Below are 13,681 nucleotides of genomic sequence, written 5' to 3' on the forward strand. Positions count from 1 at the left end.
TTATTATTATTATTATTTTCTCTGTAGGGTCTGTGTCTATAAAGGCCCTGAATGCTGTAATGTATACAATAAATGATGTGGAAATCATTTTCACAGAGTTCATAAAGTTATATTATTAAATCCCTGCTGATATTTTGGCTGATGTTTACATTTTCAGTTGATTTCTGTGTGTAGGTTTCTTTGTTGACAACTTGGCCTTCTCTGGGAGATAAGGACACACTTCTTTTACTCCAGTTACACCGAATGACTTAACTAAAGTAATAGGTAAAATTAAATCTTCATCGTGCTCCTTAGATATATTACCTCCCTGTCCTGTCTGGGACTCTCACCAGCATCGGCCCCACATTGCTATCTATCTTCAAGAGTTCACAGAGGCAAGGTCATGTTCCATCCTATTTTTAACATGCTGAGGTAACTCCACATTGAAGAAACTGAATTTTGATGCCAGCTCTACTGATGATTATCGGCCTATTTCAAAATTGTCATTTATAAGCAAATTATTAGAAAAAATTTTAGAAAATCAGTTCAGATCTTTACTATACAGATTAGAGATTTTTTGACCCTTTTCACTCTGGATTTCAGAGGCAGCACTCCACTGAAACCACTCCTATAATGGCCTATAATGGTTTTTTTAATGGAGGAAACTATTGACCACAAAATCCTACTTAATAGGCTTAAGGTTTTGGCTGGTGTATCTGGCAATGCCTTAGACTGGTTTTCTTCCTACTTGTCTAATCGGACCATCTCTGTTAGAACAGACAGGTTCTCTAACATTGCCTCCCTACCCTGCGGGGTTCCACAAGGGTGCCATTTTTTATTCAGTGTTTTCATAAAAGACATTTACTACTGCTAGAGAGAACATACATCAGAACAAGTTAGAAGCCGTTTGTCAACCCCACAATGGAAAATAGCTGAAAACAAAAACAGGTATCACTTTAACCAGCTCCTAATTTAATCAGTTCTGCACTCAGCTTTGCAGTCTTCAGTATGACTGAAATGCAGCCAGATGCTGCTGATTTTACATTTTCACTCTTTTCTTCAATGTTTCCTGACAACCTTGCATTTAAATCCACTCCCTCGTTTCTCTACCTGGCCTGTACATCTACACTTGCCGTATTCTGAACATCTGCACTGTTTCCGTCTTTCACAAAATGGTATGATCCCAGTCTGTCTTTGCATGCGATTGGCCACATGGTGTGCCCATGTCACAGTAGAAATTGAAACATTAGACCAAATAACGTTTTTTTTTTTCTTCTATTGTCCAATTTTTAGCCCATGTTGTGGGCTAAAAAGTGGCTAGTGGCTGACATCCTTTAGGCTCAGAAGGTAGTGCAGGTCATCTACTAATCAGAGGGTTGGTGGAAGGTTGACCGCACACAGTCTGCATACTGAATATCTTTGTGCAAGGTATCAAGTTGCTCTCCGATGCATCCATCAGAGTACGAATTTGCGTGAACGCTAGAAAACACTTACTTGGAAAAAAGGAGGACAAATGCATAAGCTGTAGTGGGAGAATAAGGCAAATTGTATAAAGTGCTTTCAGTGCTCACATAGAGTAGGAAAGCACTACACAAAAGCCAGACTACTTACCATTTGGACATGCATTACCTGGTTAGAGACAGCCCCACCTTTGCTTTATTTAGAAGCAGCCCAAGGTACCGGTTTTATCAAGACAAAGCTTGCAAGTATGCTTTTTATACAAATTTATTAAAAATCTTAGCAACTTGTATACAAGTCTACAAAAGTATAAATGGTTCAAAAACAACAAAACAACTAGTTTCTCTAGGTATAAAACCCAACAGCAGCTCACTACAAACACTGTCTCAATGCACCTCAGCTGTAGTTGTGGGATAAGCTGTAAACATGCATTTTTGTACCCAATATTAGTGACAACTTCAATCTCGCAGATTTAAATCCAAATGTTGCCAGAATCTGCCTTAAAGTTCCTATATGATAACACGTGTTCCAACTCTACTTTCAGAACTTTGGCTTAGGAGACTATGCAAAGAAATCAGTGATTTCATTTCATCTTTTCAATTCTTAACAGATAAAAGGTAACAGTTTTCAATTCTATTCATTGCAATTTAATATACATTTTTTGGGGAGACGTTTGAACAAGATGACATCTTTTAAACGTTTTATTTTGTCTGAAAACCAGACATATTCCCTTCATTGTCATGTAGAAAAACGGTCACATCAGGGAGCAGAATCAAATGTGCATTTTTTTGTCTGTTATTCTTTTATCCAAAATTGGAGGTCACATGACATATCTAGACGGGTGACTTCTTTGTGCTTTGTGTTGCATGTTTTCAGGCTAGAAGTCACCCGTTTTCAGCTCACATTTCATTATCATTTGATACATGATGACGCTGAGCTGCACGCACATATATCCCATTTGGCCAGGAATTATCTCAGAGTATGTGACGGAGTTCTCTGTGGGGAGAATGTTATCAGTTCTCCACCTCTTCCTCCTCCTCGGCTTCATTCTCGACCTCAGGCTCCTCTTCCATGCGCTCATCGTCGTCCTCTCCTTCCTCATCTCTGCTCTTATTATTCTCTGTGTCGACCTTCTTCTCTTTATCTTTCCGTTTCTGCTCAGACACCTTCTTTCCCTTCTGTCCTTGTTTATACACTGTTGACAAATACAAACACCTGCTGTTACTTGCAGTTAATTATATTTTACTTTAGGGCTGCGATGATGATTTGTTGACATAATTGATGACACTGACTAAAAAATAAATAAATACATTTAAAAAAAAAAAAAGAAAAAAAAAAAAGGGGTCAACATGTGATTTAAATGTTTAATGAGGAAATTAGCTTTCTCCAAAAGGTGGATGGGCAATAGGGTGAGGATTTCACTCATTGGTTAGGGGTTCAAGGTAGAGTTGCTACTTCTCCACATTGAAAGGAGCCCGCTAAGCTCCAGATGGGCATGTCTTACCAGGAGGCGGCCCCAGCGTAGACCCGGGACACGCTGGAGAGATTACATCTATTAGTTATAATGCATGCACCACACTACTTAGTCGCAATTTAACATCAGTGTGTTTTAATTGTTTCCTTCTTCGTTGTCTGTCTGGGGATGTGTAAGGTTGATAATGCACAATGAGAGGTGCTGCATTGTTAAAAAGCATGATATACTATTGAAGAATGTGATAAATGGTTTAAAATGCCTCTGTTTAGAAAGTTTGGGGCAATAAATAAATATTACAGTTAACTTACTATCAGAGTGTATATTAGCTTTAGAGTTGTCTGTTATTAGTTTTTGACATTCTCCATTAAACGTTCTCAAATTTCACTTGATATCTGAGCGTTTCTCAGTTTTAGTCTGGCGAGTTTACTTTTTGTCCCGCTCATTTAGGCGCCTAAGAAACTAGTCACAAAAACATCCCTAATACATACATTAGTGTTGTTTTCTCAACTTCACAAGGAAATGAATAAAAGTCCTGATGTCACTGAACTTATTGTGGACTTATTAAAATATCTTTAAAAGCTGAGAGTATTTTCAAAGTTTCACCTTCCAAAGCTTCTCTGAGGGGCTCCAGGAACCTTTCGAACTCCATCTCCTCCATTGCAGCCAAGACGTCTCCTGCATTCAGAGTTTTTCGCTTGGCCTTCATAGCAAAATTATTTGCGCTGAGGAGAAGAAAAAAACAAACAAAAAAAAAAGCAGGGGGGAAACAATAAAACACATTTAAACTGAAGCAGTTGTTTGATTCAGTGTTTGTGAATTAACATTCACATCATAGCATTCTTAGCTTGCTGCTGTGCTGGAAATTAGAATAAAAATGGATTTTATTGTCGTGCCAAAAGCACAACAAAATTACATGCACTCTTGATAAACTTTTATTCTATGTATAAAAAAAAATTTAAAAAGAGAATTTCGAATGAATAAAGTACAAAAACTATATATAAATATTAGGGGTGCAACGATACTCTCATCGACATTGAACCGTTCGATACAGTGCTTTCGGTTCGGTACGCATATGTATCAAACAATACAATTTTTAAAATTTATTTTATCAACTTTTCTTCTGACGATGCTGTCTGTGTTGAGCGCTCAGTGGATCTGCGTTCGACTACTCCTGCCTAGGCTGCACTGTCCAGCGCAGATCCACTGAGCGCAGCGCAAGCTAGCAAGACAGAAGCTAAGCTCGTTGCAACATGGCAAACTGAACCTCCCCCACCCTCATTCAGATCTGGCCTTTGGAACTATTTTGGTTTTCATGTGAAGCATGACCCCGATGGTAAGTGCGTCATGGACTAAAGTAAAACAGTATGTTGGATGTGCCACGCAATGCTCTATTGGTCTCACCATCCAGCCCCACGCACGGGACGATTTGTCGCGTTATAGCGTTAATGTCATTTTAATGAGATTAACGCTGACAGCACTAGTGGGAATACAACGAATATGACTGCACATTTACTCCGACAGCATCCTAGTGCAAAGACAAGTGGAAGCAGACAAAAACAACAAGCACGCATGCTACAAACTTTAGCAGAGTCATTTAGACAGCTGTTAGCACAGGATTCTCCTTATGGGGACCTGATATGTTTAATATGCTGCTGAGAATATAGCCCAGAAGAAGCGTATAGTATAGCTTTTATTTTGGAAAGAGACATTTCTCTGTAATAAACTCTCTTTTCCAAAGATGAGTGATTTCTCGATCAGATAGATTTATTTTTTTTATTACTTTGTTGTTTCAGCAACATAAAATTTAAAAACTGTACTTTTGAGTTAAAATATATATTTATAATTTTAATAAATGACAAATTAAAAAAGGCATGAACATTTTTTGTATCGAAAAAATATCGAACCGTGACACCAAAGTATCGAACCGAACCGTGAATTTTGTGTATCGTTGCACCCCTAATAGATATATGTGCATGTATGTCGGAGTCATTATAATTTAGGGCTGGGCGATATGAGGAAAATGTAACATCGCAAAAAAAATTTTGTGTGTGTGGCTGTACCGCAAAACATGATATATTTCGCGATATGTCTTGAACCCCAACGCCCCCTGGGGGCAAAGGGGGTGAGCTGCAGTGTAAGCCTCAGTGAAGTCAGGTTTTCTTTGTTTGTTCTTTTAAAGAAAATATCAGCATGTGTGGGCCACAGAAACCTCAGAGTCTCAGCTTCTTGCCGATAGCCGTTGTAGCTCATATGACAGCAGGTTTAAAGTTGTCTTTGGTGTGTGGGGAGACGTTCACATGCCGAGTTTAAAACAGTCTTAATTTTGCAGTGGTACTGCTACCTTTTGCGCCAATAGTTTTACGGCATGTTTTGCTAATTACCATAATTTGTTTGACATATTTTTCTCTATATAAATATATATAAACACGCATGCTGAGTACATTGGGCAGTGTTGGGCGGGGGGGGGGGGGGTTAATGATGAATTCACAGCGTGTGAGAGGAAATAAAAACTGACTTAAATGCAGACAGCTTAATATTTCCATGGCAACCTATACTCGAAGGTTACGTTTAAGCCATTTTAACCATCATACGTGGAAAAACTCGAGATACAGTATATTCGAAATATCGCCCGCCCCTATTATAGTTGCTAAAATAAATAAGTAGTGGTCACATTATGTAAATGGGATTTATTACTTCTTACCAGGAGGTGGCATATAACACAAACACACTGGCTGCTTGGGATATGGCTCTTCTTGCTTCTTTTGACACATTCACCCCATCTGGGAGCTGTTGAAAATAACATTACAGAAGTGTTATCTCAAGGGTACACTACATACACATTATCAGAAAACACAGTCAGCCAACAAAGGCCCATAAGGGGTTGGCCAGTATTGCGTTAAATTATTTTTTCATGAAATAACAAGCAAATGAAGTTGCACCTGGAGACGATTCCAAGTGTTGAACTTATATTTGGTGGTTGTTCACCAAAACTCAATATCAGGTCCAACATTGAGCCTGACTGATACATCGGTCAATCAGTATCAATACCAGCCAATAAAGAAACAAGGGACAAGAGTAACATCATTTAACCTGGTTATAAGAGTTGATGTTACAAAATTTGCCCACCTGAGGGCACTTTGCATCTTCCCTGTTGGCAACACCCGTTTGGAACGCCATAAACATAACCAGCTGAGTCAGGCAGAGCATAATAATTCACAACCTTTTAGTCACAGCATAACCTGCTAAGCCTGCAATAATCATTTATCTTTTCTCCAACAACACAATCATAATTATTGATAGTCTAGTTCTATAAGTACAGTGGAACCCCGACTTACGAATACCCCGTTTCACAAAAAATTCAAGTCACGAAGGCACTGAACGGCAATGTTCAGTGCCTTCGTGACTTGAATTTTCTGTACAGGGCAAGTCCAAAAAACCCCAGAAACAATTCACAGTAACTGCCATCTCCTTACAAATGTTTGTTAAATTAATCACACTTCAGATCAGACTGTATATAACTACCAACTCTCTCCAGCCATGTTGATGTATTACCTATATTGGACCAAAATGTTGATTTCCAGAGAAAAAACACAGGCAGACTATGCTAACAGGATGTGATGTTACAACACTAGTGAAATTTTAATGTGTAATATATTTGTTTCAAGACATTCCTTTGTTATGGAAAAAAAATATTAAAATCATGATAAACGATGGGAGTGGTGACTTCTATAACTTTGTGTATATAATTTGGCATTTCCTACTGATTTAGGCCAAAAATAAATACATAATACCATTTCATGTAGTTTAAAGGTTTATTTGCAAGACACACAAACAGAAAAAAATGAAAGTTACAAATGTATTGTGCAGGAAACAAATTCAAACGTGGTGCAGATGTGTGTTACAAGTTAATCTGGCTGTAGACTATGACACTTGGCCACAGTTGACTCGACTCCATTTGAGTACACACAAACTGCACGCTTTAGTTGTGAAGCGAAAACGCTGAAATCGGAGTAATAAAACGCACGAGGGGAACGATAACGAAGACGAGATTCTCCAGATCGTTCACTCTTGCTGTCTTGTGAACAGCATCGGCGTGGTGACGTTTATGTGTTTGCTGTTTTCGCGGTCGCCTCGTGCATGAGAATATCACCAGGTAAACGCGCAACATTTTTAAATATCTTGTTGTTCACGAGCAACAGGACGGACTGTGTTTGAGGTAACCTCACAAATGTCACAGATGAACTATTTAGTGTTTATTTGCTGGTTTGTCGGTAGCGGCTCCTGAAAAGCAAGTCTGCCACACGTCTGTTCGACCGTCACCAGTTAATTCGCGACGCCAGATAATCTGGAACACCGGCGAGCTGATCGATGGTGTCGTGAGGGAAATGTCACCACGTTATTTATGTTACAGAAAGACAGCGGACGGAACATCTGAAAAACGGAGAGTGGAATACGTAAACAAATCTAACCGGTTAACGTAAAAAAAAAACAGTTAACCTGGGTCACCGGCGACCTCCCAGAATTGCGTCGTGTATTTGTTTAGCGTATTTAACCATCCCGGCGTGTATAAAACACACAAAAAGACCAACCGCGTGCGACATTGTGACTGCTACCGTGTTTCGATGTTCACACTCACCGCCTCCTTGATGATGCGGGTGATTACCGCGTTGGGAAGGTTCAGGTCTTCTGGCCTCTCTGCCATTGTTCTCACTGTTTAATGTGCATTTATCTGGGCCCGTTGTATGTGCGCCGCTGTTTCCGCCGTCCTAGGAGAACAGATTTAGCCGTTATCGTTGCTAAAAGGCTGTGGAGGACTGTTACCGCTGAGCTAACCGATTAGCGTCGTTGACAATGCTGTGTGCGTGGAGTTCCTCAGTTAAGCAAGCCAACGTTAAAACTCTCCGTTTCAGGGCGTACGTTATATGAAGACACTGATATTTTTATCTGGTAAGTCTGAAAGGTTAAACTACAAACTCCGGTTGAAGTTGTACGCGTTCACGTCAGAGCCGACTTGTTTTCAGACATTTCCCGCGAATCTTCCAACTACCACGAAGCTCCTACGTCAGCAATAAACTTCGACCTCTGACCTTCTTGTGACGTATGTCCGCTGTTGACCATTGACTGACATCTGATAAAAGCAGGGAGCAAAGCACTGAGCAGCATATCAGTCAGCATATAAAAATGCCATAAATTTCATCAGTTAGGCTGGAATAATTTGTTTCTAGTGGCTTCTATTGTAAGTGCTCTATATTTCAACATGATATCCTGTATGTGTCCTACACTGAGGGCATTTGAAGCTGGTCATTTTCTTAGAATGGAGCAAAAGATAAAACCAAACAAACTTTCATAAGAGATCTTCATTCTGCAATAAGGGATATTCAAAACTTATAATGTTATCATTAAAAATATTAAAATGTGAAATAATCATCAATCTTGAACAAAATCCAAATAATCTGTTTATGCAATATCAGGTGCTGTAATCTTCTACACACAAACATCAGAGGGCGCTGCTGCTCACTCAGTGGAGACAGCATCAACACAAATATCAATTAGATCTTAACAGTTGGGGATTTTGCTTAGAAAAACTACAAATGACAGTTTAAATATTGAAACTAGTCTTTTAGACAGTTTTCTAGTAGAGGTTTGGGTTGTGAGTTTTACACAATGAACACTTTCATAGATGCTGCAATGTCAAATTCTTCATGTGTGTACATGCACAGACCACATGTGCATACTGTTGTGCACATAAACTCACAGATGTATATAACAACTCAGGTTTGTGGCATTAAATTTGTATTATAATTTTAAAAAATGTAATACATTCAGAAGTTTGCAGATGACACCGCCATCATGGGGTGTATCTGGGATGATCAGGAAGAGGAGTACAGAAGTCTGGTGAGGAACTTTGTCGCATGGAGTCACACAAACCACCTGCAACTCAACACCTCAAAGACCAAGGAACTGGTTGTGGACTTCGGGAGGTCCAGAGAAGGTCCACTGCCGGTTCAGATAGAGGGGGAGGAGGTGGTCAACAAGTACAAGTACCTCGGGCTGTGGGTGGACAATAAACTGGACTGGTCATGCAACACAGAGCACCTGTATAAAAAAGCCCAAAGCCGACTGTACTTCCTCAGGAGGCTGAGGTCTTTTAACATCTGCAGGAAGCTCCTGAGGATGTTTTACCAGTCAGTGGTTGCTGGAGTACTTTTCTATGCTGTGGTGTGCTGGGAGAGCAGCACAGCAAAGAAGGACTCATCCAGGCTGGAGAAACTGATCAGGAAGGCTAGCTCTGTGGTCGGCATGAAGCTGGACACTCTGGTGACAGTGGCAGAGAAAAGGATACTAAAAAAACTGCTGGACATTATGAACAATGCTGGGCATCCTCTGCACACGGCCATAAACAACCAGAAGAGTCTGTTCAGTGACAGGTTGCTTCTCCCCAAGACAAGAACTAACAGACTTAAAAACTCCTTTGTCCCACACGCCATCAGACTGTTTAACTCCTCTCTGGAGGGGAGAGGGAGGGGAAACAGGAGGACAAAGGAGGGGGGACAACTAAGCCGTAGTGCCTCTTCACCTCACCGTGCAATACCTTTGTGCAATACTTTTGTTAATAGTCAATGGTGCAAATAGACCTCAATACTTGAAATGTGCAATTCACTTGTATTTTTATTTTTATTCCTATTTATTCTATTTATCCCCTTCGTATATTTTATTTATATTTGTCTCTGTATTTATATATATATATATATATATATATATATATATATATATATATATATGTATATATATATGTATGTGTGTGTGTGTGTGTGTGTGTGTGTGTGTGTGTGTGTGTGTGTGTGTATATATATATATATATATATATATATATATATATATATATATATATATATATAAATAACATTCTGTAACTGTAACTTCTGTCGGTGCTGTGCTTTTGGAAACCGAATTTCCCAGAGGAACCCACCCGAGGGATTAATAAAGTTCTATCTTATCTTATCTTATCTTATCTTACATATACATTTAATACAGATTTTAATAAACACCTTTCAAAACACAGCCTATGCCTGATTCTCATACATGCATTTGTTTACTCAAAATGTGGATATTGTGTGGAAAAAAGCAGATCAGCAAATCTGTAGCTGCCAGCTCCCCTCTAGGCTTCACCTGTGCAAAACCTGTGTCTCTGAACTGGACCTCAACAGTGTTTGTGGTCTCATAAGATCTCCTGTCAATTTTAGTTTGCATACTTGGATTGTTCAAATATATTATGCTAAATATAGACAGATTTTTCCACAATGGATATGATAGTAAGAGTTAGTAAACCTCTATTAAAGTCTCCCTCTGCGGCCTGTCCGGTCATTAAGTGATGAGGTGACGAATCCTGCTTCCGGGTCTAAAGTAGTCTGTGTTTAATATGGCTTTTGTGTTGTTAACATGTTTAATGTTTTGTATTTTCTTCTATTTAATCTCAAAAAGCTCCTAAAACAGTCAGTGATCCCTGTTGACCTCCCTCGGCTTTTATTACTGCTAATCATTTATTTAAACTCAGTTTTTAAAACCTTAGGATGTAACTACAGCCCAGCCCATGCAGCAGTATATGAATGACTAACCTCGTATTGTGGATGGATTATCTCAGTTGTTCTCCTGGCTGAAGTTTGGTCCTTTTACAGCATCCTGCCATGCGATTACATTTGTTCCTGACCACCGAGAACACTCACGTTAACTTTTATCCAGTGGAAAAAAAGTTAGCTTGTTTATATTATGCTAACATAGCTGTGTCGCTAGCGGTCACGTAGCACATCGTTATATACCAGCTAGCCAAACTTCAGTAACCCTACAAACGTCACTGCTGTTTAGTTTTCTGTCTTCATTTATGTTGGAAGTGATAGCAGAGCTGTACGTTTTAATTTGTTTCCAAAACCCCGCAGTCAGGACATGCTATATTGTATTTAGATAGAAGCTAGCGAGCTAACTCCCTGCTAACTTCTAACTCCGTTAAATGTCATAAATTCCGTTTTCATGGATGCCTGGATGTTAAACTCAATTGTTACACCTGGTAGAGCAGAACGCTGATCATTTTATTAAAGATGAAAGACTTTAGACAGTTTTTCAACTCTCAGTAATGCCACAGTGATCGTTTGATATATGGACCTGCAGCGGAGTTTAGGCTCAGACACGGCTAGTGACATCAGACTTAACGACCGGGTTGTTTTTTAGATTCAGCAATGAAACTGAATTTAAAACAAAACATAGATGACATTCTGTCGCCTCGGCAACCACCAAGATCTCACTGCCTACATTCAGTAACTCTCATTGGATAGTGTTAATAAATATCTTTCACTAAATATGAACATTTTCTACCTGTCCTTGTTTAAATTATGAAAGAAGTTATTATGCCTGAGAATCTGGCAAATGTCAAATATGTTTCCACTAAACAGTCGTCTTCTACTTTGGTTTTTTTTTTTTTTAACAACCATTTTTAAAAAACTTATATTTTGCTTTTGTTTTATTTTTTACTGCAATTCCTTTAGAGTAGCGGTTATAATGTTGATTCAGTATGTGCTACAAAATAAAAGCTTTTCCTTTACAGTAGGTTTGTGGGCATTTTATTTTGAATTGTTCCAATCATGGCACTTCAAAGGAACAGCCTGTGATGTCAGAGTGCACATTCTACTGGAAAAACCCTTAAATAGGGCAGACATTCAACCAACTTTAGTGGATCTCGGATGGCAGAAACACAAAACAACCTGGTTGTTAAAACAAAGACAGGGCAGACGCAGAGAAACGCAGACGCAAACGCTGACGCATCTACAATGGCAGAAGCAAAACTAGAAATGGTCATCACACCAAAAATAACAATTGTGCAAACGCCAAAACCTGAGCTTGAAAAAGCCGCACAACCAAATCCTGAAAAGTCTCCTGTGGCACAACCACAAAAGAAAATGGTTGTGAAACCAAAGAAACAAAAAAAGCAAAAACAGAAAAGAGTGGCCGAAGAACCAAGAAGACCAATTACTCGGGCATATGCCCGGACTCTTCTTGAAGCTCAAAACAGCATGGGTGATGGAGCAAACCCGAAAAATGAAGAAATGCAAGAAAACACCGAAGCCACTTCTGAAAGGGAAAAAGCTGAATCCCTCACCATTTCAAATGCAAAGGAGGACATGAATATGGAGAGAGAGGGAAATGTGAATAACCCCAGCAGACCAAACCCTGGGCCTAATCGAGGGACTTGGCAATATCAACCCAATCCCACATTTAGACCCCATCAGGGCAGTGTCCAGTTTAATCCCTGGCACGAGATTGCTGCTCTCAGACAGCAACTGGAAGCCTCCCAATACCATCAGAACTACCTTTACTGGAAAATGGTAGCTGCAAACAAGAGGGCCTCTTATCACCAGTTTCAGGTGAACAACCTTCATGCACAAATGAAGGACAACAACAGAAATCATGAGGAAACGATTAAAGACCTCATAGAGCAGCTGGAGGAGGCTTCTAGCAATAAGCCCAATGACATCAGTGAGACAGACACTCTCACAAATGACAATGAAGCTATTGTCATACTGGATGAGGTGATGGTTACCCTGCAGGACCAAATCAGCCACCCTACCACCACAGAGGCTTCACACACTGACTCTGTAGGACTGTTGTCCTCTAAGGAGGCTGAATTTGAGGTCCAATGTAGAATTCAGCAAGAGCAGATTAAGATGCTCCAGAAACAGCTCCTAGCAGCTCAAAATCAGCTTGAAGAGCAGGCCGTTAAACATAGGCAGGAGCAGGAGACACTCAACCTGGAAATCAGTGGCCTGAAATCCCAGCTCTGCCCCAACAAGGCCCTTCATGATTTGAAGGTTGAGTCTCTTGGACAAGAGCTGAAAGAGGCCAAAGCTTCCTCACTTAAAATCGCACAGGAGCCGGAAGAACAAAATTCCACCGATGCAAATGAAATGCAAACATCTGAGCCTCTGAAAGAAAAACACGCTGGAGGAGAGAAGATGGAAAAAGAGGACTCACTGCCATCCACTGCAATGTCTCTGCAGGAGCCTCTGAAAGAAAAAGACACCAGACAACAAGAAAAAAAAGAAAAAGAGGACTCGCCTGCATTGTCTGTGCAGGAATCTTTGCAAAGTCTACGAGACAAGCAGAAAATGTTCACTGTGAAGGTGGCTGAACTCGAGACTGAAGTTAAGAGCCTGCCAGAGATTCCACCAAGTAAGAAGAAGAAGAAGAAGCGGAACTGTCTGCGTCCCCAAGTTCACCTAATTGGTCTCAACATCACGTTCTAAAAATCATATTTATATACAACCAAATTGTCAGTGAACATTTGAACCCCACTCGGTCGAGACAGAAGGCCACCCCTTCCTGAGCCCGGTTCTGTCAGAGGTTTCTCCCTATTAAGAGGGAGTTTTTCCTCTCCACTGTCGCCAAGTGCTTGCTCATAGGGGATTTGGGGGATTTTTTTTTTTTAACACCAACCACTGATAAGCTCACTGACGTCAAATTTAGGACTCAGCAAATATATAAATGGATGAGGAATCATCCATTTAAAACATGTTTGCTGAGTCATATTTAGTTGTATATAAATATGATTTCTGGGACACTAAGGCCAATCACAGACTAATTTGGTAAAAATAAATAAATAAATTGGAAAAAGTAGTTGTGTCATTGTTTCATGTAGATTTCAAATAACATGCCATTTTATGTCAACATATTTTTGTTACATTAGTAGTGCTCATGGTCTTATATTCTTATGATCCTGTTCAT

The 13,681-nt window shown here is 39.7% G+C and overlaps 1 protein-coding gene across 2 annotated transcripts; it reads right to left on the reverse strand.

The window, feature by feature from the left end:
* Nucleotides 1-1,686: 1,686 nt before the first annotated feature.
* Nucleotides 1,687-8,075, reverse strand: pole3 (polymerase (DNA directed), epsilon 3 (p17 subunit)). Of its 2 annotated transcripts, XM_040002184.1 has the most exons (5): nt 7,745-8,075; nt 7,548-7,677; nt 5,613-5,698; nt 3,515-3,633; nt 1,687-2,632 (listed from the first exon to the last, which is right to left on the reverse strand). In XM_040002184.1, exons 2-5 carry the CDS (start codon nt 7,611-7,613, stop codon nt 2,451-2,453), a joined length of 453 nt encoding a protein of 150 aa, XP_039858118.1. In that variant the 5' UTR covers nt 7,614-7,677; nt 7,745-8,075; the 3' UTR covers nt 1,687-2,450. The 2 variants fall into 2 exon arrangements, with proteins under 2 accessions (XP_039858118.1, XP_039858117.1); XM_040002183.1 differs by having other exon boundaries at nt 7,548-8,074.
* Nucleotides 8,076-13,681: the final 5,606 nt, after the last annotated feature.

This window comes from Simochromis diagramma, unplaced genomic scaffold, assembly GCF_900408965.1.
Source record: "Simochromis diagramma unplaced genomic scaffold, fSimDia1.1 OVJJ01000430.1, whole genome shotgun sequence".
NCBI classification, from domain to species: Eukaryota; Metazoa; Chordata; class Actinopteri; order Cichliformes; family Cichlidae; genus Simochromis; species Simochromis diagramma.

What these genes read in the sequence shown, in the direction of transcription:
- pole3 (XM_040002184.1), bottom strand. Translation starts at nt 7,613, where the DNA reads ATGGCAGAGAGGCCAGAAGACCTGAACCTTCCCAACGCGGTAATCACC. An exon ending in CCCGCATCATCAAGGAGGCG is followed by an intron (nt 5,699 to 7,547) that starts GTGAGTGTGAAC and finishes TATTTTCAACAG; the next exon opens with CTCCCAGATGGGGTGAATGT. An exon ending in CCTCAGAGAAGCTTTGGAAG is followed by an intron (nt 2,633 to 3,514) that starts GTGAAACTTTGA and finishes ATTTGTCAACAG; the next exon opens with TGTATAAACAAGGACAGAAG.